This window comes from Notechis scutatus, chromosome 2 (assembly GCF_049901735.1).
Source record: "Notechis scutatus isolate UNSWTSFEM ecotype Mainland chromosome 2, rNotScu1.2, whole genome shotgun sequence".
Taxonomy (NCBI): domain Eukaryota; kingdom Metazoa; phylum Chordata; class Lepidosauria; order Squamata; family Elapidae; genus Notechis; species Notechis scutatus.
Window position 1 is genome coordinate 104,340,221 of NC_142010.1, and position 26,771 is coordinate 104,366,991.

At 38.8% G+C, this 26,771-nt stretch overlaps 1 protein-coding gene across 5 annotated transcripts; it reads left to right on the forward strand.

Moving 5' to 3' along the window:
- On the forward strand, nucleotides 1–26,354 carry FBXW10B (F-box and WD repeat domain containing 10B). Of its 5 annotated transcripts, none has more exons than XM_087955674.1 (15): nucleotides 12–666; nucleotides 2,643–2,756; nucleotides 3,484–3,687; nucleotides 5,447–5,574; nucleotides 9,186–9,299; nucleotides 9,884–10,029; nucleotides 10,265–10,333; nucleotides 10,872–11,075; nucleotides 11,282–11,403; nucleotides 13,523–13,671; nucleotides 15,074–15,216; nucleotides 17,282–17,440; nucleotides 19,386–19,657; nucleotides 20,949–21,101; nucleotides 25,122–26,354. In XM_087955674.1, exons 1-15 carry the CDS (start codon nucleotides 141–143, stop codon nucleotides 25,982–25,984), a joined length of 3,366 nt encoding a protein of 1,121 aa, XP_087811800.1. In that variant the 5' UTR covers nucleotides 12–140; the 3' UTR covers nucleotides 25,985–26,354. The 5 variants fall into 5 exon arrangements, with proteins under 5 accessions (XP_087811803.1, XP_087811800.1, XP_087811804.1 ...); XM_087955673.1 differs by having other exon boundaries at nucleotides 13–666; nucleotides 2,640–2,756; XM_087955677.1 differs by lacking the exon at nucleotides 10,265–10,333 and having other exon boundaries at nucleotides 1–666.
- The last annotated feature ends 417 nt before the right edge of the window (nucleotides 26,355–26,771 follow it).

The following is a 26,771-nucleotide window of genomic DNA, read 5'->3' on the forward strand; positions in this document are numbered from 1 at the left end:
AGGACTTTTATTAACAGTTTTGACTTGCGGCTGCTTGGCGTAGAATTAGAGTTAGGCAAGGGGAGATTAAGAGGCTGGTTGCATTTTACCAGCTATTTACTCCAGCTATTTACTTCCTTTGTGAATCAGAGATTGGTGTCATGAAGATACGTTCAGTTGCGGAAGTTGAGCCTGACCTAGAATATAAATTGCAGTATACCCCTGATCTAAGATGTGAGAAGGAAACAGACTTGGTTCCGGTTTGCTATCGCTGCAAATCCTGCATCTTGTCCTGGAAGATTTTTTCCACCCGAGAATGGTTTGTTCGTGCCAGCCAAGCAACTCAGAGGACGTTCGTGATGGGGATCATCAACCGATTCCAAAGCCACGACCTCCTGAAATACTCCTGGAACCTCCTACAGGCTATCGATACCAAGGATTTTTCCTATTCCCGTTCCTGCGTCAGCTCCACCTTCAGAGTCTCTTCTGCTCTGGATCGGGCAATGGATCCACAGAAACTGGCGCAATCCATGGCGGATCTTTGGAGATGGTTCGGAGGCTCCTGTTTCTGGACCAAAGCAAACTACATACTACTTTTGCTGCAAATGTGCGACTCACAGTTGTTGCTGATGGCTAGTACTCTGATCCGCATCCTCTTAGGTGAACATGAGACTGCCATGGAAAAAGGTAATTTTTACTATTTGCCAGAAGTGCAGGAGCTATTTTTGGCATCCAGCGAGGTGGTAGTGGTAATGACCAGTGTTTTACTTGTTGATGTTCCACCGTAAAGTCTAGTAGTTAAAGCACCAGGCTAAAAACTGGGGGAATGAATTCTAGTCCTGCTTTAGGCTGCAGCTGCAAGCCTAAAAAATGACTTTGGGTCAGTCACTCTCTCTGGGCTTACCTCATATCACTGGGCTGTTGTTGTGAGGAGAATAGGAGAAGTAAAGACTATTAGGTATGTTTGCTGCATTGAACTATTTATAAAAATAATAAAGATGGGATTAACATCTAATAAAGAAATAAACCAATGAAGCTCACCAAGGCATTATCCCATTTTCATCACTCAAAATATCTAATGATCATCAGTTAGCTTGCAGCATTGCAGTGTATCATATTTATAATACAATCCTATTTGGAAAATAAATTATAGTGTGGATTGTCGTTACCTGTGATAATTTATGTTCTTAATTTTTGTAACACCAGACTCCTGATAATACACTGCAAAGCCCATAAAACACATATAAAAAAATAAAATTGTGGGCCATCAAGTTATTTTTTACTCCTAGCGACCACATAGATATATTTTCTTCATCAGGATCTATCCCCAACTTATTTCAAGTCTTCCCAACAATGCACCCATTGCCACTGGAACTGAGTCCATCCACCTTGTTGCTAGTTCTCCTCTTAATCTTTTTCCCTCCATGTTTCCTAACATTACAGCCTTTTATTCTATGTTGAATTATCAAAATTACACTAACACAGGGATCTCCTATTGATGATTTATAATTCTTACAAGCTCTCCAGAACTTTATTTTTGTCACCTTCCTAAATACTAGAAGGGAGGGTGCCATCTAGATTTCCTGGAGGGAAGCTGTTCATATGTCGTCTACTACTGAGTTTCATAAATAATGTGCAATACATTTTGAAGAGAATATTTGCAGCTCAGGTTGAACTATGGGGTTCTTGGTGCTCTCTGAGGTTGCTGTTGGTCAGGGATGTCAAACTTGCATCATCAGGTGATGTATCATGACTTTCCCCCCCCTTTGGTAAACTGGGTATAGGCCTGGCCAGTGTGTGATGCATCTAGCCTGCGGGTGGCGAAGTTGACAACCCTACTGTTAGGTAATGAAATGTCTACAAGAAAACAGCCAAATTCAGAGAGCGTCAAGAACCCCACAATAAAATACATTTGTTGTATGCTACCCAGAGTGACTTGTTTTGTGAGATGGGGAGCTATGTAAATTTGAAAAAATAAATGAATAAATAAAACATATTATTTTCATAATTTTATTTCCATATTTTGTCTATGTCTTATGTTCAGCATTCCTTAAGGTATACACCAAATATAACTTTTTTCCCCTCAAAATATGCATGTCACTGTTCCAAACGTGTATTCTTGGTATATAATTTTTGAACCCAGAAATATTGTGAGATCAGGGGAGCAAATGAAAGAAATTACTTGTTTGTTCAAACTCCTGTGAGAGAACTTCTGCTAGACTGTTCTTTGGTGAGCTCAACCTTATTTCCATTTTCTGCCACATGTCCAATAACAACTAGAAGCCTTTATCTGGCTGTTTTCAAGATCTGTCTTGGGAGATTCTTGTAAATAAGTAAGCAACAATAAAGAAGCAACTCTTTACCATGTCATTCTGATTCCTTGCACCTGACATGCTGTCTGGAACTGAAAATTGGGTCTGGAATATCTGAAGGGTATCAGATTATTTTTTCCTATTCAAGTGCTATAAAACATTGTGGAGTGGTATATAAGTCGAAGTGCTATTGCTTTTGCTAAAAGCCCCAATCTCAGTGGGAGCACTGAAGAACAAGAAGTTGGTTCCTCTTGTCCTCCCACTCAGAGCCATTTTTTTGTGAAATTGTTCTGCTTTCATTTCCCTTTTGTTCTTCCTTAATTATTTTCATCTTTCAATCTATGACAGAAGAAGAACATGTAAGCTGGAGCAAATCTGAAATGCGTCCTCTCATCCCTGTGAAATCTGCTACACTTTCCCAAATGGCTGAAAGCCAGTTACTTTCAAAAGCAAGCAGTGTGTTTGGTATGGTTTGATTTTTATGTAGTGTACGGTATATACAATATATAATTTAAGTCAGTTTTAACCTGTAACATCTTCATGTCAATATATTTATATGGTTAACAACACTATTATTTTCACTGAGTAAATGAAAATGCCCAGTGCAGTATGGTCAATCTATGCCCACTTATGGATTTGTTCTGTTTGTCAGCATGAGTTTCCCATAAGGAAATAGAAATTTTGTTTTGGATTAGACTGAAGACCTGTATATTACTTGTTCCCACAATGGATGACTACTGCATGTAGTATGTACAGGTGAAGCCCATGCAGAGGAAATGAATTATGCAGCATATTTCTTCCCAGAAGCGTACCTGTTACGTTCCCTTAACATAAATTTGACAGATAATTATAATAAGCATTAGCAAGTAAGGTGACAAACACTATGGATTTGGATAGCTTATGAGGAGCACAGTGGCTTGCATAGTTAAGACACTGTCTTGACAAGCAACAAGCTTGTGTTCGAGACCCGAGTGCTGCCATGGAGCAGGGTGAGCTCCTGTCTTTTATTCTAGCTCCTTCGGGGACATGAAAGGAGGGGTAAGCCTATGTCGCTTTCCTCTATCGCACCTGGTAAACAATGTGGAATCCAGTAGCTCATCTATTAATTACTCAGATTTTGCATTTGGGTTAATTAATGTCATATTGGCCCTGCACAGTATAACTTGTACCTTTTTTTTCTTCCTTACCACAGGTAATGTCCGTGTACAAAAGATTTGGTCCAAACTGTCAGATAATATCTTCAAGAAAGCACTGTATGATCTGGAAAACGAGACTAACTATTTTGCAGTGCTGACTTTGCACCCAACCACTCCACCTGCTTCTCCTCAGCAGTCCTCCAGCAAATTCAGAGATTTCATCCGGTATCTGCCTGTCCACTTATCGAAATCCATTTTGAGTAAGGATCTTATATCTCCTCAACCTTTCTAGGGCTGCCCTTCAATAGGCAACATCCCACCCACCCAGCCCCACCCCAGTTTGGGACACTTTCCTTTCAGGAGCCCATGCAATCAACCCAGCTTCCTAGGTGACTGCAACAGTGCTGAATAAGTTATAAATGTTCCATGTTCCTCAGAAGTTAAGAAGTATGCAAGTAGATAAACAAAGCAATCAAAGGTGACTTGAAGAGGGAGAAGCAAGGAATGAATGGCCAGTATTTCTCCCAGATCCAGAGATATATTGACAACACAGGAGAGTGGTAAGAGAGATTAACATGCCAAAGATAAGAGATATAGGAACAAGGTTTGCCAAGATGAAAATAATCAAGACTACATGGAGGTTTAGGAATTATTTACAGGATGTGCTCACCTATTAAGCAGTGGCTTTAAAGTTCTTCCTTGATGGAAGCCCTAAAATATTATAGCATCAAGAACCGTCCCTGCTGAGTCTGAGAAATCGTGAAAACTGTTCAGGCTTGTAAGAGTAGTTTTACTGGTTGCATTTGTTGTTTTAAAACTGTTGATGGCAGATGTAATCACTCTTCAATTTAGAATCTGAAGTCTATTGTGTTTATCTCAATTTTGTTTTTGTTATTATGGCTCTAAAGCAGGGGTGTCAAACTTCATTTCATTGAGGACTGCATCAGGGTTGTGTTTGACCTGGGGGGTCGGGAGGCAAGGGGCGGTAGCTCGATGAAACTCATGTCCGGGTCTCTTGTGATGGCCTGAGTTCTCTACCAGTGAAAAGGGCTCCCGAGCTCTGTTTCTGGCCGCAACAGCCTCCTGCAACCCTCTGCCAACAAAAATGGAGCTTGCAAGGGCCACTCATAGCCCTGCCAAGCTCCATTTTCACTGGCAGAGGCACTGTAGGCCACTGTTTCCAGGGCAACCCCGTGGGCCAGATTTAAGCAACCTGCATGTCAGCTTTGGAATCGTTATTCATCGCTGCCACATAGCTTGAGAAAGTGGGAGGGGAGTGATTTTTATTGAGTAGCTCTAAGTAGACAAAATAGAATTCTTTTGTTAGTTCAAGGTCATAGAGTGTGGCGCAGAAACAAAAAGGAACTTACTTTGGGATTGGTTCATGTGATGTGATGATGAGTGAAAAGGGGATGGTTTGTAGGTTGGGACATTGTGGGAAGTCTGGGAAACTTTTAGTTTTGAAATTCCACAGATGTGCCAGGTGCTATTCTAAAAAAGAAACTTTTGAGATTATGCTTGTCTCGGAGTTACTAATTGGAATGGAGGTTCCCTGGAATGCTGACATTATTTCAAAACTAAAAGTTCCCACAATGTCCCAACCTACAAACCATCCCCTTTTCACTCATCATCACATCACATGAACCAATCCCAAAGTAAGTTCATTTTTGTTTCTGCGCCACACTCTATGACCTTGAACTAACACTGCAGTCTAGATCTGGCCCACGGCCCTTGATTTTGACACCCCTGCTTTAAAGTCTCAGAGATTCCAAGAACACATTTTGCTGCTTGATTAATAAGCTAATTCCTTTATTTTCAACCTCTGATTAATAAATCTGGGAGGATTCTGCTTATACTATAACTAAGCAATTTTTAATTTATTGTAACCAAGGAACAAACTAGTCATCTCAGTTGCTACCCTGCTCTTCTACTGAGCTGATGGGGCCCATAACTGATGAGGGGAAAAAAGAAATGGTAATTTTGGTCAAAGTCAACATGTTTTTCTTTTCGATTTTCCAGGAATGTTAGACATGAAAACCTTAGCACGATGTGCTTCTGTAAGTCCACACTGGAACTTTTTGATCAAACAACTTAAATGTGACATAATAGCAAATTATGCCCTCCGAAGTCAGATTTCTGTTTTTCAGGTATGTGTAATAGATTAATTTCCTCTTATCCAAACATTGACATTTATTTATTTATTTATTTATTTATTTATTTATTTATTTATTTGATTTGCCAATTGTTTACAAGATAATAAGTATAAATGTATACATAGTTGTGAATACATGAAATGGGTACATATAAGAAAAATAAAAGAATAAGAGAAACAATAGGACAGGGACGGTAGGCACGTTGGTGCGCTTATGCACGCCCCCTACAGACCTCTTAGGAAAGGGGTGAGGTCAATAGTAGACAGTCTAAGGTTAAAGTTTTTGGGGTTTGGGGAAGAAACTACAGAGTCATTGTAGTTTCTTGACCACTCTATTGCTGAAGTCGTATTTCCTGCAATCAAGTTTGGTGCGGTTTACTTTGAGTTTGTATCTATTGTGTGCTCTTGTGTTGTTATGGTTGAAGCTGAAGTATTCATTGACAGGTAGGACATTGCAATGTATGATTTTATATACCATGCTTAAGTCAGACCGAAGACGGCGTAATTCAAGGTTTTCAAGTTCTAGAATTTCAAGTCTGGTGGCATAAGGTATTCTACAACGAGTGGAGGAGTGGAGAACTCTTCTTGTGAAATATTTCTGGACTTTCTCAATTGTGCTAATATCAGATACGTAGTGTGGGTTCCAGACTGATGAACTGTATTCGAGTATTGGTCTAGCAAATGTTTTGTATGCTCTGGTTAGTAGTGTGATATTACCAGAGAAAAAGCTACGTAGGATTAGGTTAACAACTCTTAATGCCTTTTTGGCTATGTAGTTGCAGTGGGCTCTAGCACTTAGATCATTAGAGGTGAGTATTCCAAGGTCCTTTACAGAGCTTGAGTCATCAACAAGATCTTGACTATTCAGCTTGTATTTTATTTTCTGATTTTTTTTGCCAATATGTAAGACAGAGCATTTATTTGTTGAGATTTGAAGTTGCCATTTGTTTGACCACTCTGATACATAGTCAAGATCTTTTTGTAGGGTAGCAGTATTGTCTGTGGTATTGAACAGCTTTATATCATCAGCGAAGAGAACGCAGTTGCTCTTAATATGATCACAGAGGTCGTTTATGTAGAGTATGAAGAGAGTTGGTCCTAGAACACTGCCTTGGGGAACACCACTATTGACAGGTACTGGATTTGATAGTACGCTCCCGATTTTGACCATTTGTTGTCTGTTTGACAGGAATGCTTCTATCCAGTTATTCAGTTGTCCAGAGATACCATAGGATTTTATTTTTAGGAGTAGTTTGTCGTGTACCACTGAATCAAAGGCTTTACAGAAGTCTATGTAGATTGCGTCTATTGCTTTGCCCTGGTCGAGTTGTGTCGTCCATATGTTTTTGCAGTGTAAGAGTTGCAGATTACAGGATAGTTTTTTTCTGAAACCAAATTGTTTATTGGAGAGTAGGTTATTTGTCTCTAAGTGGAGGATGATGGATTGGTTAATAATTGATTCCATGACTTTACAGGTGACGCAGCATAAGGAGATTGGCCTGTAATTTTCAACTAGGCTTGGGTCTCCCTTTTTGAAGATGGGGATGACTGTGGCTTGTGACCATAGGTTAGGCAAGGAGCTGGTTCTGAAAGATTTTTCAAAGATTATGCTTAGAGGTTTGGCTATGGCAGTGGATAGCTTTCTTAAGAAGTAGGCACATATTCCATCCGGTCCAATAGATAGAGATGGTTTTAGGTTGCGTAGTGCTTTTTCAACATTGTCTTCTGTGAAATTGATATGTATTAGATCATTGTTGTTATCTGTGGTACGGCTAGGAAATACTGGGCATGATCCATTGCTGTTTACAAATACTGAGCCGAAGAATGTGTTAAAGATGTTGGCTTTAATGGTGTCGTCGTTGCAGTCTTTACCATCAGGTCCTATCAAGGGAGGGATGGACCTTGAGTCTTTTAGTTTGTTGTTTACAAAATTGTAAAAAGCACGGGTGGAATTGGTGCTTAGAAGGTTTTCCTCTTGTTTAATGTGATAATTGGTGCATTCGGTCTTTATCTGGTGGCATAAATTTTTGTATCGGTTTTTGAAATTGGCAACGTGACCAGATTTGTTTTTCCGCCAGAGTGATCTCTTTTTGGATTGAAGTTTCCTTATTGATATGGGAAATCTGCTATGCATGGAGAAAATTCCTTGCTTGTGATTGCTTCATAAGAGAGCAGGACTTTTTAGCTTTCAGGGTCCAGAGAGCTTTCTTTCCATTTAGCACTATTGTCCTCTTCTTCTTCTTCCTAGCTGCATCTGAGAAGGCAATTTTTAAGCTTGACAGCTGACCAATTTAACATCTGGAAGAGCGTTCCCCTGGAACACATCTGCTTAAGTTAATAGGTTTATATCCAGCAAATGTTCAATGACTTGCTATTCATGTGAACATTATACTCATTCCCAATGAAATATTTGCCTTGCATTGTAGGATCTTACAAACACTCAGCTCCATCCAGTCTCCCTGACTCTGCATTGAATTAAGGGATTACAGGGTCGTAAAAAGGGATTTACAATGATTTTATTCTCTAGTGTGGATGTTTCCTTCCTCCAATTAACAAAGGAAATTGTGATTGCAGGGCTAGTTTTACCATTAGGCAAAGTAAAGCAACTGGCTCAGGCAATAGTCAGGTCTCCTGCCTCTAATTTTTTTTAATTTATTTATTTAATGTGCTGCCCATCTTGTCCAGAGACAATGCTGGTGGTTTACAAACATGAGAACTACTACACATTAAAATAATAAAGAAACAATAGCAATAGCACTTAGACTTATATATACCACTTCACAGTGCTTTACAGCCCTTTCTAAGCAGTTTACAGAGTCAGCATATGGCCTCCAACAATTTGAATCCTCATTTTACCAACCTCAGAAGGATGGAAGGCTGAGTCCACCTTGAGCCTGGTCATAATCGAACTGCTGGCAGTCAGCAATATTGGCCTGCAATACTGCATTCTAACCACTGCATCACCATAGCTCTTTTTTTTTAAAGAGTAATAAAATATTGTTATAAGATTGGGAGAAGGGGAACTCAAAATACACGGGGAAAGGTGGGGTGTTTCCTAATCCAATAACTACCTCTACAATGATGCATCCCCATTGGAGCTCTAGGCCAACTGGCAGAGCCAGGTCTTCAGGCCCTTATGGAAGGTCAAAAGGAAGGGTGTGGATCATACATCAGAGGGTATGATGTTCCAAAGAGTAAGACCAAGGAAGAAAAGGTTCTCACTATGCTCCCTTCAAGTGTGGCAGAGGGTTCTGTTTTATTGCCAGTCATCAGCCATTATTCCAACTGAATCTGCCTATCACTCTTATAGTAAATGTGATGTAGAAAACTTGATGAGGCCACAATTATACCTTATTCTCCAACTACTTGTTTCCTTGTTCTGAATTAGATGGCTTCTTTCAAAACAATATCATTGCTAAAATCTCCCTGCAGCATTAAATACGATAGATTGAGCAAAGCCATCTCTAAATTTGATCTTGACCTTTCAGAAACAAATGTGTCCTGTATTTTTGTAGCATTTTGGATTTAACTTTTCAGGAACATATTTATTTAAGGAATTGTATCCTGTGCAGTATTATGAATTTGCAATTTTGCTATCTGTTGCAGGGCTTATGTCCTAAAGGAGCAATTGCCACCTATGCCAGAATAGTAAAGGTTGCTATTCCTCGCATAACATCAAATGGTGATATAATCCTAACCAAAACTAAGAAGCAATTCAAGGTAGATTGTCAATGCTTTTCCTTCTTGGAATTCCATGAACTGATGGAATTCCAGGATTTTACATAGTTATTATGTATGGGAGACAGAGCCTGGTTGATTTTGCCTGAGCTTGGAAGCTAAGCATGGATAAATTTAATTTTTACTTGCATAAGAGACCACCAAGGAATTCTAAAGCTGCAGATTAAATCAGATTAAACCAAATCCTGGAATATTTTAGTGGCAAATTACTTCTGTGCTACCGTCCAGAAACCTTCATGAATGAGTTCAGCACGTTAGTCTCAAGGCATTTTGATGATAATTTCTCATTGCTATGTGGCACTTGGAAACTATCAAACATAGAAAGGTGGAGCTTTGCTGCCCTCAATTGTACTGTTTCTCTTTCCAAAGGGAGAAATGTCAACATATAATTATGGGAATATGTATATCTTTTTGTTCTGGTTATGCTGCTAAGGAGGAGAAGATTTGGGGAGAGAAAGAAATCCAGCACTTCTGCCAGCTTAAGTTGGAAGTCACATATTTCTATGTATGCTATTTGCTTTCACTTTCTCATCATTTACCACTGTCACTGTTTGCTTTGCTCGAAGGATTATGACCAGCAGCAAACTACAAATCAAGGTGAAGATACTGAATACATGCAGAAATCATATCATGGCCAAGAGACAGACACTATCAAATTAGAAGAAAGGAATGTCTTCTGCAGTGGCTACAATGTTCGTATTCTAATAAACAGGTATGTGTCTAAGACAGAATATATTTACCCCCATCCAATTCTAATTCATCTTGTCATGGACCCAGGTTCTGGATGAATAGAAGAGAAAACAGAACAGAGGAGGTCTATTAGGTGACTTGCCAAGGACTAAACATTCTAATTAGCGACATCTGGCTGCTGCCTATATAAGAGACTTGCTTTGCCTCTATTCTCCTTGCTGGAAACAACATCTGACTCCTGTATGACTCCCATGTAGGAATTCTACTCTTGGACCTTACACTATACACCAAGGTGAATGGAATGCTGTTACCTTCCCACCGAAGTGGTACCTATTTATCTACTCGCATTTGGATGCTTTTGAAATGCTAGGTTTGCAGGTGTTGGGGCAAGTAATGGGAGCTTGCCCTGTTGCCTAGCGCGCAGGTCTTGAACCCGGGCTGTCAGCTTTCCAGCTGACAAGCTCAGCATTGAATCATTGAGCCATCATGTCCCTTGAAAATTGAAACTTTGAAATTTGAACTAACTTGCCCACTCCTCTTTGAAAACAAAATTGCTTTGCTTGATATTCCTTGCTACGTTGTTAACTCTGTTGCCTGAAAGTAAAACTGATAAACGTCCAAGAAATGTGTATGTGACTGAAACCTGAATCAGGATACATCTCACCAACTCACCCGTAAGAATTTTTCAAAAATATAACTTCACAACACATGGAAGAACTATCCTTCCAAGCTTGTGGAAGCATCTATGTCTGGAAACAGTAAGTTTTGGTTATGGAAGGAAACAAGGAAAGGGGAATGTAGAAATTACATTATGTCTGTTAAAGTAAATCAGGTTCCTAATTTAATGTTTGCTTTCTACTTCAGTCTGGATTCCAACCGAGTGATTCATAGCACTGCTGGGAGGTTATTGGCCTTTGGTTCTTTAGATCGAAAAGTCCGCTTTCTAGATATAGAGAAGATTAAAAACGTCCCGCCTGTCTTCTGTGGGCATGCTGGTAGTGTCAGATCCTTGTATCTCCATGAAGACAGAGGATTCCTCCTAAGTGGCAGCTATGATCTCAGTATCAGGTGAGTGCTTTTAATGCTCTTTCTTTATCCCAGGACAGTTTAATCTGCCTTTTTCAGGAGTTAGTTTCCATTTTTAGGGGGTTGAAAGGTGATGCAGCAACAATGAAGACGAGTATGGATGAATTGTTTTATTATAGTTTTATTCTAGCCTTTTCTGTTCCTGTTTGTATGGTGTTCGTTTACTGTTCTCTTGAACTCTTTTTTAGGTTGTGGAACATCAGAAAAGGAACCTGTGTGAAGCTTTTTCTGGGTCATAAAGGGAATATTACTTGCTTGGATGTGTGCAAGGGCAGATTTGTGTCTGGATCCAAAGACTGCACAGCAAAATGTGAATATCAGCTTTAATTCCTCTTAGAGAAGTGGGATAAAAAAAAATCAATGACTAAAATGCTAAAGTTGGTAAAATAAGAACACTAGTAAGTTGTATGATAAAAGAAGGCTCACCTGATAATGAGCCAATCATGACTTTTTCTAACATAAAACAGAAGCATGTTCTCAGCCCAAGGGCTACCCTAAGCTTGACTTACAATGCTGAGAACCACACTCCAAAAGTTAGTGGGGCCATATTTCCCTTGCTTAAAAATCCTACTTGGTTTATTTTTGAGCCTTGGTGGCGCAGTGGTTAGAATGCATTAGTGCAGGCTACTTCTGCTCCCTGCCAACTGCCTGCAGTTTGATTCTTACCGGCTCAAGGGTGACTCAAGCTTCCATCCTTCTGAGGTTGGTAAAATGAGGAGTCAGATTGTTGGGAGCTATATGCTGACTCTGTAAACTGCTTAGAGAGGGATATAAAGTACTGTGATGCGGTATTATAAGTCTAAGTGCTATTGCTATTTTATTTTAAAATACTGTTTTTTCTGGAGCTTTAAGAAACAACTCCTTCCACTCTCACTAGAAACTGCAGTATTTTCTCTCACCAAAAGAGAGTGAAATTACATTCTTATTTTTCTAATGTTATAGAAAAATATGTCTTAGCCAACAGTTAAAAAGAAAACTCTTCTCTTCTCTTCTCCTCTCCTCTTTTTGTATCCTGACTTTATTATTTTTACAAATAACTTAAGGCAGGGAAGATATCCAACCCGCCTTCCTCTGTCTACTATCTTTTTTCTTTACTTAAAAAAAGTTAAACAAACTGGAAGAGAAAAGACATGACAATAGGTAGAACCAAAGGTTTGCTTTCCCTTCTACCTTTGAAGAGTGGGTAGGCATTAAGCTGTGAAATGTAAACTATTCTGAAGTGGGCTGGATGGAGAATGTTTTATGGATGCCTTGTCCTGAAGGAAATGACTTCTTCCCTTAGCACTTCTCCTTATGAAACTGTTTATAAGGCCTATCCTTTTTTAAGTGGTTGCAGATGATTTGCTGGCCAGAGGGGATGTTAGAAATCAAGATTATATTTGAAATTAGCATTTGGCTTTGCAGATATTTCAGTTTCTCAGCTATTTTTTTTTTTAAATTAACAATTCACTTGGTGGGGAAGCCTTGTTGTTCTCCAGGAAAAGATCCAGAATCACAAGGGTACCACTTTGGGGTAAGCCATAAGCCAGGTATCACAGGTAAGCCATAAGAGTAGGTACCACAGGTAAGCCAGACTTTGCAAACTATAATGGCTTAGTACAGTGGTTCTGTGCTTTTCTTCACTATGGACCCCTTTTAAATACCTTTTGTGGCCACGGACCACCAAGACTTAACGCAAGATTTAAATCATAACATTCCTTCAAGCATTCATAGACCACTTGTGATGACATCCTGTCCCTCCGAGGGGTTCGTGAACCAAAGGTTGAGAACCACTGTCTTAGCACAACAGGTGAACCAGTCTCTGTGACTGCCCATGCTTGTTTCTTGTTACCTTATGTTAAGAATTAGGGAAATGCCACATTGGTGTGCATATGATTTTGCTATTCCCTTCTCCTCTCCACTCCCAGCTCTTCATACAGCTGTATCTCTGAATGGCTATTTTCGGCCATATCATCCATTCTATTTTCTATGGCAAAGTGTTTGTTATTTTCTGTTAATACTTTTTACATGCTCTTGTGTAAATCAGTTTCTCTGTTACCAGGTTGGTTCCAATCTTGTTGGGATTCAGCTCTTTGAGCTTGCTGCTGAAAATAGTGGAGTCATTCCAGATTGAAAAATATAGCATAAATTGGTTTATATATTTGGACATCATATTCTGAACCATCACTTACAAAGTTTTAATACAGTATAAGGAATGTAGCAGTGCATTTTTAAAAAAGACAAAACAAAATTCAGTGAACATAGATAAATCACACCCCTCTGCTAAATGAGTTGTTCACCCTTTTCTGATGTATAACCTTCCAGACAAGTCTCACTGATGTTTTTCTATCTTGGACTGAGCTGCATTAAATGCATTGAAATTCAACTTATGAGTAAACAGGATGAGCAACGTGCTAAGAAATTACTACATCTTCTTGTGTTTCTTACAGTGTGGGACATGAAAACTGGGCGATGTATTAAAACTTTCACACACAAAGCTTATGTTTGGGCTGCTAAAATGAATGAGGTTCATATTGTGACTTCCTGTGACAAGGGCCTCGTGAAAGTTTGGCATGCTGAGTCATATGTACTAATCAAGGTATGAATCTTCCAAAAGAGCCTGGCCCAATTTATTTCACATTTAAACTCAGGTAAGTAACCAGCAGTGCTGACAGGAGTACTGGAAGAAACAGGAAGTTCTTAAAATATATTCCAATGCAAAGTCCCCTTAGGCATCATGATATAAATTAGAGATGCCCAAGAGAAATTGGTCTGAGCCCTGAGTCAATTCTGCACTAGTAATTTAAATCATATTCAGTCCCCTTTAAAGTGGTATAAAGTCTGTCTTCATTACTCTTATTTATCACAAAGCTGGCTGGATAGTCCTACAATATGCTATAAATCATTAAATTGGAAATAATCTTGGGGTGTTTTTTTTTTTGTAGAGTTTTGAGATTCCGGTGATACTCTAGGATTTCTTCTTATACAAAAGTTTTCAAGCAAGCAAGCAAATTTCCCCCCAAATAAATGAAAACTTGAGCTGATTATCAAAAACAAGTTAAAAGTTTTTTTTAAGTTTCATCTTGGAATCTTAACATATTATAAGACCAAAATGTTAGGTCTTGAATTTACAAAAACAAACAAACAAATAAAACAAACAAACAAAGATATTTAAGGCAAAAAAAACCACAGAATTTCATCCTTGTATAAAAGTAACTGAAAGGCTGGCTCAAAGAGAAATCAAAAGTATTACTTTACCTTCTGTATTTTTTTTCTCTAGCAAAGTCAGTGGATAATATGCCTACCCATGGAACTCATTGTTCTTTAGCAATGCTTGTTCTTTTCAAACGTAATTTATTTTATGTGGAACATCCAGTCCTGTGGAAATAAGCATGTGCAACTCACTTCGTGAGATATCTGCTGGGGATATTTTTTATTAACTCTGTAACTGAAATACCATTATGATGGGATAGAGACACTTATGGCCATTGTTATACAGGATTACTATTTATAGCAATGTACACCAATCTTGGCAACTTGCTGGCTTGGGAATTCTGGGAGTTGAAGTCCATAAAAGTTGTCAAGATTGATTTATATACCCTGATTTATATACCCTGATTTATATACCCTGTTATCCCAGTTTAAGGGTTTGTTACTGGATCTTACATCTTACATCCATTTTGTACGGGGAATATCTGATAAACATTTTAACACAATAAATAGTAATCATTCAAAGCTTTAGAAATGCTTCTTATACAATATACTTCTGAGCAGGAAAAAACAATACTACATTGGTTATTTTGTAATCCAATAAAGAGGCTAGCCTTAGTGATGTTTGGGAGGCAGGGTTAGCAAAAAAAATCTATGGAAAGCCTTTGACACCTAGCTTTAATATTTACTGACAAAGTAAACAGTCAGCCACAATTAAAGAATGCCTGAAACTATACCAAAAGTACACAAAGAGAAGTCTTCCCTCTCTCTTCCTCCTCTTTCTTTTACAGGTTTTAGAAGGTCACCGAGGCGCTATAAAATGTTTGTCATTTGATGAATGGCATCTTCTGACAGGAAGCAGTGATGGATATATTTTGGCATGGAGCATGGTGGGGAAACACAAGCGATGTCTAATGGGTTTCAGACATCCCAAGTAAGTCTTTTTTAGTATAAAATACATTTTGCATTTTAAGCCTTACCAATCACTCCATTGTGTTCTTTGAAGCCACTGGAGGAGACCATGAAAGAGGGAGATAAATCTTGAAACCACTGAGAAAGATAGTCTTCTGGCATGAAGGAAATTATCTTCATTCTGGCTGAAAGATGCAGTCAAGGCCATGGACCCAGAGACTGGAGACTGGAATCAGATGAGAAAAACAGGAACAGGCTCAGCTGTTAATTCAGAAGCCAGCTGATTCAAGCATTATGCCAATCCTGTCTCTGACTATGGTTCTGATGTCCCTGGAAGAAGAGGTCTGCAATCTGGGAATATTAAAAGCAGATAAAGGTCATGGCCAGTAAATATATATTACAATATAAATATAAATTATCTTTGCAAGGAAAGCTGAGAGACCATTGACTAGATAGAATCTCCCTGCCTTCCACTTCACACTTGAACAGCTCATTGATAACTAATTGGTCTCTAAACAGGAAGGAGATAATATTTCTTTTAATCTATCATCACTTTGCTTCAGCAAAATGGTGCAACAATCTTTTCTCTGTATCACATTTCCTCCCTACGCTGATTTATTGCTCCTTTTGTTGTTAGCATTTAGAATAAAATGCCACAGGCACACAGGACTGAAACCAATATAAATTCCTAATTCAGGCAGCTCCCTGTTTAGCCTACATAACATACAATGAATGCTTTCATTTAAGAGATTCAGTTTGTTTTGGTAGTTATTTTTTCACTCTAGACATTCCAAATTTCTCTCTAGCAATTGCTTTCTTAGTACAGTAGTACAATCATTTTTTCTTCTTAGAATGATTTGTGAGGACAAGTGATTTTGAATATTTTTTAATTCATTAAAAAAAAGCAAGGATGAACCTGAAAGATCAGAATTGGACTCCCAAAAGACTCTGAGCAGGCCAGAATTATAGATGGCACCTAAGGGGTTATGAATGTTTAGCTGTTCACATGGGTACAAAGTAAGGTAGATGACATTGACAGAGATATTCAGGTTCTGTTGCTTAGGTCAGTGATCCCCAACCTTTTTTATGCCGCGGCCCGGTACCGGCATCAGCTGGGCGCCGTGGCCGGGCCGGCATCAGCTGGGCGCCGCCATCTTTTGATGAAAAAGTGCTTCGGTGACCTCACCGGAAGCACTTTTTCATCAAAAGATGGCGGCATAGCGCCTCGTGAGCTTTTCGGGTAGAAATGGCTTTCTACCCGGAAAAGCTCACCGAGCTGCGCCGCCATCTTTTTGATGAAAAGTGCTTCCGGTGAGCTTTCTACCCGGAAAAGCTCACCGGAAGCACTTTTTCATCAAAAAAAGATGGCGGCGCCGAGCAAACCAGCGGCCCGGTAGGACTTGTTCCGCGGACCGGTGGTTGGGGACCCCTGGCTTAGGTTCTGCGCATTGGAGAAGCAGAGCAAAGCCGGAGGTCAGTAATTTTTGCTGCAAAAAACCTCCAGACGCCACATGTTTTTTTCGGTGTGGTAGGACTGCAGCCGCACCGGAAAAAACACATGGCGTCTGGATGCTTTTTGCAGCGAAAATTACCAACTTCCGGCTTTGCTTGCTCTGCTTCTCCAACACGTCTCTGTGGCCGTCAGTGATTATTGCGCATGCATGCAATGTTGTGCAAAGGACTGACTGGGCAGGGAATGGAGGAGTGGGCAGAGAGGAGCAGGGCCAGCCAGGGGCCTGTTCTCCAAACTGCCGGGAATGTAATGAACTGATAGAATCCCACCCCTGAATTGCGCCCTGCGAGGGGCCCACCTCCAGTGTCCCCCCTTGCCTCTTAGCGTCCCCCTAAGGCATTCCCCCCAGGGAGTGGTACCACCCACTTTGGGAATCACTGTTTTAGATGGTGATTAACATTGAAAGACTTTGTATTTTTTTCTTTCAACACTGTAGGCTTTTTAAATAATTGTTGATAATTATAAGTATATTAAATAAATATTACTGTATTGAAATTTGCTTTAAATAATGTAATTTATCAACTTTATTAAAAAAAAACAAGCATTTATTTTTAATTGCTGATCTTGTTTATAGGGAGGTTCTATCTCTGGCCTTCCTTTATCTCAGAGTCATAAGTGGCTGTGCTGATGGGAAGATACGCATATTTAATTTCTTCTCTGGAATCTGTCTGAGGGTTATGAGAGCAAACAGCAGAGGTGACCCAGTGGTATCCATCTGTATTTTAGAAAACAGGTATGTTAAAAGTTCTTATTTCCTAGTTCAATAATAATAATAGAAAAGAAAGAAGAAATATATGGGAATGCTATGAACCCAACTTGCCCTGAGCAACATAGTCTTGAATGATAGATACTTAAAAGTAAGTTTAGTTAAAATTGGTGGATGTTACTTCTGAGGTACATATTTTTAAAGTCTGGCTATTAATGATGCATTGACTCTCCATGTACACTTTGAAACAAAATAAGGAAAGAAAGCAAATCAATGTAACTTAAACTGGAACCTTTAGGGAATGTTTTATTTATTGCTTCCTTCTATAAAAAGTTCCAGAATTCAGTCTTTGCATGTAAAATTGAAGGACAATTTGGGTTTTTCTGTTTCCATAATACTTTTTATGGAATTTCAATAATAGCTAAACATTGTTCCATTCAACAGCTATTATTTCCAAAGAAAAGGTAGATTTCTGAATTCTTGAATCCTGCCTTCATAGTATTGTTTTCTCAATTGTTTTTCCTTGACTGTTTTTTCTTTGAGAGAAAGAGGGTGGAAATCATACTGTATTCCAAACTAAATTAAAAATACAACTCTTCCTCTAACAGAATTGACAGTGTGTACGTACCTTAGACGGCTGCCATGATAGTGCAGTAGTGTTATACTAATTATTAATAAGAGTGGGCCATCCAATTTCATTTGAAGTCTCTGTCTTACCTTTACTGATCACAAATGCCCATGTTAAGCTTACATATATATCCTATGTCACTATTGTTCTTTGTTTAACTCTTGGAGTATTGAATAGAGACATAAGATAGGATGAGTGAATTGCTGGAGAGAAGATTAAACATATAAATTATCACATTTGGTGATAATTTTGAAAGACCCTTTGGAAAGAACAGAAATATTAATGAAAAATTAAATGATTTTGTTGTGATAGCAGGATTTTAAAGTTAATGATAAAATGAAGATGGTAACAAAAAGATGGAAGAACAAAAAGAATGATAAAAACTGAGATTGAGATTTTCGAACTGAGAAAAAAATAAAATGAATTGTATGTTATTTCAAACTAATTATACTAAGGTTTCAAGAAGGATATGTTAAGATGGGGAAAATTACAATTGCCATTAGGATAAAAATGAATATATTGCCTAGAGTGATGTTTTTTGTATCAAACAATACCAATTTTAACAACTGATGTTCCATTTAAGCAATGGAAAAAAGATATAGCTAGGTTCATATGGGAAGAAATAAACGAAGACTTACTCAGGATGCAAAGAGTGGGGGGAATTTGGGATGGCCTGATTTGAAATTGCACTGTAAATATGTCCTCAATAAAAATTAATTTAAAAAAAAAGATTTCCCTGATTAGAGAATTAACCGATTACTCAATATCCTTTGATATCAAAGTCCTTTTACTTAGACAAGCCTGAGTCTACCAAGGTGATATGTTTTCTGTTACTGCTATTGTGTTAGAGTGACTCTCATTGCAATCTGGTTTTATATACTCATTTTTATAGCTGCCTTAGAAGACAATTTATGGAAAAGTGAGCTATAAATTAATTCCTATTTAATGTGTATAGAAATTGTAGAATATAGAAAACTTAGCCCTTTCTTCCAACTATTTTGCTTGAAAAATCATCCAAAGTTCTTAGTACTGGAAAGAAAGTACTGGAAATGTCCTTGATCATGCAAAAACAACTTTTGAGGAATATTTTTCACTCAGATTATGACAGGGAAGAAAGGGGGGGGGTGTAAAAGACCTTCCCTTCATTTTGCAGTGACCAACCTCCCCTTCCAATGATTGTTATTATTGTTGATCTTCTGATTTTTAAATAATAGAATTTGGAGGCCCTAACTGCAAGGAAGAACAGTTCTGTCAGCAACCTGAAGCCACTTTATTACAAATCATTTTCTTGAATCAGTGGACAGATTTCATAATGTTTTCTCACTCATCCAATTTCTTCCCTAGATTATTGATCAACGCAGAAGGAAGTGTGGTCTTGTTCCAGTTTGAAGAAGTAGACTGGGATCATAATCAGCTTTCTGATAGAATACCTAACCAAGCACTCATAGACAAATTTCATGACATTTCAGCCCCAATAAAGCCGCCTCCATATTCAAAATCTGTGCGGGAGAAAAGAGCCAGAAAGAAAAATTGGAAGCTATACAGAGAAGTTGACGAGACAGTGCTTTCCTATTATATTTCCCAGCATGCCACACGATTATCCAAAGATGTCCCAGGTATATATGTTTGTGCAGGTATAATTGTATATATTCATATCTACTGTATATCAAATTGGCAAAAAAAAAATCCCTTCTGCCAACAATTTTGTCAGAGAGCGCAGATGGTGATGGATGGCTTGTTCAACAGGTAGTCTTTTCTTCAGATCAATAAGGTAAATACCATCTACAAATGTGCAGTGGGCATTTTACACACTGCACTTAGGAGGAAATGAAATGATGATATTATTGCTCTGTCTCTTTTTCCATCTTATCTTCAACTGAAAAATACACTCAGATTCATTGCATAAACACCGAACCATAGCGTCCAAATAATCACATGGTAACTAATGTGCTGTTTTTTGCCAGCCAGTGCCAATACAAATTCTATACACCCATGAATCAGTTCTAAGTGAGTATAAATAGGGTGATGCATATTTTGGGACAATTGCTAAGTCTGCAAAACTAAATAGAATTATTCTTGAAACATTAATAACATTAGTACTTAGACTTATATACCACTTCACAGTGCTTTACAGCCTTCTCTAAGTGGTTTACTGGATCAGCCTATTGCCCCCAACAATCTGGGTCCTCAATTTGCCAACCTCAGAAGGATGGAAGGCTGAGTCGACCTTGAGCTGGTGAGATTAAACTGCTGACAGTCAGCAGAATTAGCCTGTGGTACTGCATTCTAACCACTGACACCACAGCTCTGTACTTCCTGAGCTCTGTCAGATCCCGTTATTTATACCAAATACAGTATTATACCTGTTTAATTATCATGGAGATATTTCAGTAAGTTTTAATAGATTACAGTGGAATTATAAGATGGACTAGAGATGCTTCCAGACAGTTTTTCTGGGCTATCAGTCAAACAATTGTATAGGTATTTTGTTTTGCTATACTGTAATATATGTTAATGGGAAAAAATATAGACAAGGTAGGATAAAATAGATTCCAAGTCAAAGATATGAAACCTATGTTTCATCTGCTATAAAATTATGCAGTGAATCAGAATAACAGTATGACAAAACTTTCATCTGCAAACACCATGAATTATCTTTTCACATTTCTTTCAAAACTGAAAAGGTCTGGTATGCTTTTCTCCCAAGGTATTAGATATTTTTCAAAACTTGCCATATTGAAGAACTTTATGCACACAAATATACATTGGATGTGTAGTATCATCGCTCTATAAAATCCCACTGTGGAATTAACCCTCTAACCTTATGAGGCCATATTTAATTAGAATTATTCCACAGCATTCTGTTGCATCATATTTTGGACTGCTAACCATGTGATTCTCTTCTAGCCCTCGTTTATGAAATCGTGAAGACTCCTTTACCCCGGAAGAGGGAGGGTAAGACAGCCAAAGTCCTGGACCCATACCAAAGGCAAAGACTCTCTGTACTTGCCCAAACCTTAAAGGAACGGCAGTCTTCAACAATAATGAAAGTTATTTCTGGTAAAGAATTTTTGGGTATTATTTCTAACAGTTATAATGGTTATTGATATTCACCTTTAGGCTACTGATTAATACTTTGACAGAATAAATTGCTTTTTTAATTTATAGGCAAAACTAAAGAAAAATACAAAAAAAAAATGGGTTAAACTGTCATGATCTCCCAATTTCTTACCAAAGTGGTGTATTCTAAAAAAAAATAATTGGGAGGAAATAAAAATGGGAAAATTGGCTTGAAGTCTGCATAGATTTGTCTGATTTCCCCAAATCAAAGGCAACTAGAAAATACGACTATTCTGCTCCATATAAATTTTATGCCCTATGCCAAGATTCCTGAGTATGCAAAGCCAAAGTTATTAATTATTGAGCTAATGATGGAAAATACCTTTAAAGAAGCAGGGGATATTAAACATCAAAACCATTTAGGATAACACTTTTCACCCCATATCTTCCAATAACCAGATTGTTTTCTTTTTGAATTCTGTCCCTTAAAATAGAAAACAAATGATGGCTAAAAGATTTGGAAGGTAATTTTATTCCTCCCTTCATTCCACTTATTTGGCATTTCTGCTGTAGCCTTACCTTCGTTCATCTCTGTGCCTATGCTTTCTCTCCATTCCCCTCCATGTAAATGTGCACTGTCCCCATTCAATGCCAAACAAGCCATTCAGTCCAAATGGATATTCAAGCCTTCCCTGCTCTCAGAATCTCATAATCAGAATGAAAAGAAAACTTTTAGAATTATAAATAAAATCATATGGATTTGAACTATATGCCACATATCTTTTTATTGCTTTTTAAATTGCCTTTGTAGCAACTGTGAATATAAGAAATCCAATGTGTTTGATGAAAAGAAGGACTAAGAGTGACATGATAGCAGTGTTCCAATATTTCAGGGGCTGCCACAAAGAAGAGGGAGTCAAGCTATTCTCTAAAACAACTGAGGGCAGGGCAAGAAGCAATGGGTGGAAACTTATCAAGGAGAGAACCAACTTAGAACTAAGTAGAAATTTCCTGACAGTTAGAACAATTAATCAGTGGAACAATTTGCCTCCAGAAGTGGCAAATACTCCAACACTGGAAATTTTTAAGAAGAGATTGGATAACTCTTTGTCTGAAATGGTATAGGGGTTCTGGCCTAAGCAGGTGGTTGGACTAGAAGACCTCCAAGGTCCCTTCCAACTCTGTTATTCTATTCTATCTAGTATTCTTATTTACAATGCTAAAGACAGAATTTGGTACAAGAAGTACACATTAAAAAGTGAATACAGACACACTTTAAAAAAAAAATGATGAAATCAAGAGCCCCATTGAGCCTGGTTTTCACAAGGCTTAGAGCTTTCAACCATTACCAAAGACAAAAATCTTAATGTTTAGAATAATTTATTATGTATTATTATGTCATGTCATACACAAAATAACATTCAGGCTTCAGACAAACCATAAACTGCCACATGGGTACTATTATTGACCACTGCATAAAGAACCAAGCCAAATTACTTTAAACTGCTAGTTGCATTACAGTTTATCTTAGGCACATTGCAATATGATGTTAATATCAATTAGTCCTGCTTTTACTGACAGCCTTGACAATTTGATGAGCAACTAGTAGTTGCTGCTAATCTAAATTGGGCAGATAGGTAGGTAGAACAATCTTAGAAAGAAAGAAGGCATTGGCAAGTTCATGCTTTACAAATGAAATAGTCGACTTTCACCATGATCTAATGCAGTGATGGAGAATTTAGGACAGTGACGGCGAGTCATTTTGTTGTGGTGTGCCGAAAGCGTGCATGTGCTGGCACCCACAATGCAATGCTCCCTGCCCCTGCACATGTGCGTGCAACCCCCACCCCCACCCCCTTACCTGCACTGTGCATGTGCACGCCTCTCAGCTGATTTTTTGCCCGTTTGAGGCCTTTTTTGCCCTCCCGGAGGCTCAAGGAAAGCCTCTGCAGCCTTAGAAGGCTGAAAAATGGGCCTTCCGAAATAACAGACGTGCCTGTTTTCAGCCTCCGGAGGGCCTCTGGAGCCCGGGGGAGGCTGTTTTTGCCCTCCCAGGGGCTCGAGGGAAGCCTCTGGAGCTTTTGGAGGCCGAAAAACGGACCTGGAAGTGCTGAAATAGGCCCGTTTTTTGGGCTCAAATGGCTGCAGAGGCTTCCCTCAAGCTCCTGGGAGGGTGAAAACGGCCTCCTGCGGGCTCCAGAGGCCTTCTGGAGGCCGAAAACTGGCATTTCCGGTATTTCTGGAAGGCCCATTTTTCAGCCTCCTGAGGCTGCAAAGGCTTCCTTTGAGCCTCTGGGGTGTGTGTGTGAAAACTGCCTCAAACAGGCCAAAAATCAGCTGGGAGGCATGTGCATGCATAGTGCAGGTAAGTTTGGCTGGGGCTCGCGTGCCCGCACAAATGGCTCTGCGTGCCACCTGTGGCATGCATGCCATAGGTTCACCATCACGGTCTTAGGACAAACATGTCATGACACCTCATGTTTTGGGTGATATGCCAGCATTCACCAACACTCAACTATTCTTGAAAGCATTGCCCCATTGTTGTGTGGTTTTTAAGTCCTGCAAGAATGGCTGCAGGGGATGCGGAAGAGCATTCTCTGAAGCCATTTCAAGAAAGAAGGCCTTTGGCAACCCAGAGTAGCCTCAAGTAGGCTGCAGGAGCTTGTCAGTAGAAAGAAAATACTGAAGAAACACATGGTAGATTTTTGGGACTGCTGACCCATGATGCAACTGCACTGTTTTCCAAGACTCACAGGCCTTGGAGCATGGTGCAAAGTTTTCTTTTTCAATAGTAGTAGTGACGCTAGGGTTGAAATCAAAGCCCAAGCCTTGACTTCAGGCCCAGCCTTTGTGCTGCTATCAAATGTCATTGTTCAACAGAATCAAGTCAGGCATTTTCCAGAGTTTTGACATCCAAAAGATTTCCTATCATTGATCTAATGCATGCTCGGTTGGAAATAAATACTATAGGTAAGTGCTCACTGATTGCAATTATGATTTGCAAACCATTACCCTCCAAAAATAGATATTTGTGAAAACTAGAGTTAGAGTCAGAGAAGCATTGGAACATTGGAGTGGGTGAATTCATATTACTTGCATTTCCTGTTCTTTAAATATCATAATTGTTTGCTTACTGTGTATAATTCTGTAGCCATGCATTGCTTTGGCAAGTATCAGCCCAAATACAGCCACTCAATAGACCCTGGGGCAGGGTGAGTTATGAATTGTTCCCTGATATTGAATCCCTGTCTTATGATTGTAATTAGGTTTTATTTTTTGTTCTTCCCGCCATTGGGTATTACTGTTGATGGTTTCTGTGTTTGTTTTTTTATTATCAGAATAAAAAAATATTATTTAAATCTTAGAATCCTCTCTGTGTAAGATGATACATAAATTCATTGAATTAATAAATCAAAGAGTTTCCTGGGTTTTTAAATAAAGCTTCTGAGAGCAAGCAGGATGATTAGGGAACTGGAGACTAAGGCATATGAAGAATGGTTACAGGAACTGGGCTTGGCTAGTCTAGTGAAGAGAAGGACCAGGGGAGACATGATAGCAGTCTTCCAGTATTTGAGTGGCTGCCACAGAGAGGAAGGGGTCAAGCTAGGCCAGACAAGGAATAATGAATGGAAACTGAACAAGGAGAGCTTTAACCTGGAAATAAGGAGAAACTTTCTGACAATGAGACCTATCAACCAATGAAACAGCTTTCCCCCCGGAAGTTCTGGGTGTGCCATCACTTGGGACCTTCAAGAAGAGATTGGACTGCCATTTGTCAGAAATGGTGTAGGGTTTCCCACTTGGGTGGGGGGTTGGACTAGATGACCTATAAGGTCCCTTCCAATTCTGATTATCTGATATCTCATTTTTCTAATCCTATAAGTATCTTTTTATCTCCATTTTTGAAGACCAGGCTGGGGGCCTTCTGCTGAGTTGCCCCTGCTTTCTGTCTTCAAGTTCTGATGTCAGTAGGTAGTGTTTTAGGCTTTAAACTCCTTTCTCTTTTTCTTTTTAAAACAGATGAGGAAATAGTATCAGAAGCTCCACCCACTTCCTTATTTGACCAGAATACTAAGGCTTTGTTAAATCACCTAAAGAAGAGACATCCTATTGGTCCCATATCTAATGATCAGGTACTCCTCACTGTCAGTACAGTACACCATGCCTACCAACATGATAATGTCAGTGCCAATATGGCATACAACATGAACATTAAAGATGCTTGGGAACCTGTTCAGCCCAAGAAAATACAGCCCAAACCAACTCTATCTTCTCAAAGTTCAAAGTACAAGGCAATAGATCTAACAAACCAAGTGAAACAACTAAAGGCTGTTGGTGTCACTTTAGGTATGGAAAAGATTTCCTCACCTTATGAAACCAAACTACTACAGCTCAACACAAAAAATTCTTTGCTTGGGAGTTCTGTAAAATCCTTCATTCCTCCCCCCTCTGTCACACGTTCCAAGTCTTGCAGCAGCTTGTCAAGAAGAAAAGGTTATTTTAAGATCTCATCTTCAGCTGCTACTGAGAGTAATATCATTGGTGGCTTTACAAGTTCAGCTGAGTCCATCAAAATACCACGAATGAAGATTGCCCAACCTGATACCAATGTAACTTCACGGCACAGAAAAATTTTTCATGCCCTTAGTGCAAATCCTTATCGTTACAATTCTGGGTTCCAACTTCTGACTACACAACAAATGAAAGAATATGAAGAAGCTAAGATTGCAGAGTATCAGGCAACCAAGACAAAAGTTATTGCAAATAGAGAAAAGGTGTGTAAAAATGCTTGGGTGAGGAAAATTAAAGGTCTTCCTATAGATGACTTCACTAAGGAGGGCAGAACTGCTGCTCCTGAACTTGGAGATAACGTTTTCATTTGAGGCTAACTTTTTTAATACAGCTGTCAAACCCTGAAAAACAAATGCAAAATTCCAGCCCAGGTATTGTGAAACTTTGTCCTATTTCCTTCTTTTGGGAGACTGTGACAAACTGTACTATATCAAACAATTAGACCTTTGTTTTCAAAAATTGGGACTCTTTGAGTTTCCCTCCCTTTCCCAGTTTGGAATATTTGTATTTTATTAAAGTTCCTGTTCATGAAGGTTTATTAACAGGATTGATAATACCTTTTATAAATTTTGCTTCATAAATTATATGTTGTGCATTCCTGAGGTGTCTTACTTAGTTGATATCTTAGTGTAACAGTTTCACTGTGTAATTATAAAAGTAAATATTTTTCAAAGTTTGAAATTAGTAGTGTTTATTTTGTACTGTACTTTCTTATAGAGTAAGTCATTATTTTACAAAATTTGTTCTTGGCTGCAAAATAGAACAGAGATTAAATCAAATGCTTTTGTTTATAATTTGCACAAATGACACAGGTGGGTAGAAGTACTGTACATGTGCCTGGATAGAATTCTGTGATTGGACAACAAGGAATTTGTCTTGGTGCAAATACTCAGTATACATAAAAGAAAACATACAAGTTCCTTGGGAGCAACTGAATCACACAGTATTGTTAGCCTGATACCTGAGGGGAGAGGGAAGCTGTATGAAAAAAAGAGGAGCATCTGCTGTCAAAGCTTTGCCCTTTGAGGCATGCATCCAATCAGAAATTTGATGGGACTTGGGACACAACATTGCAGTGCACTGTACATCACTCTGAGC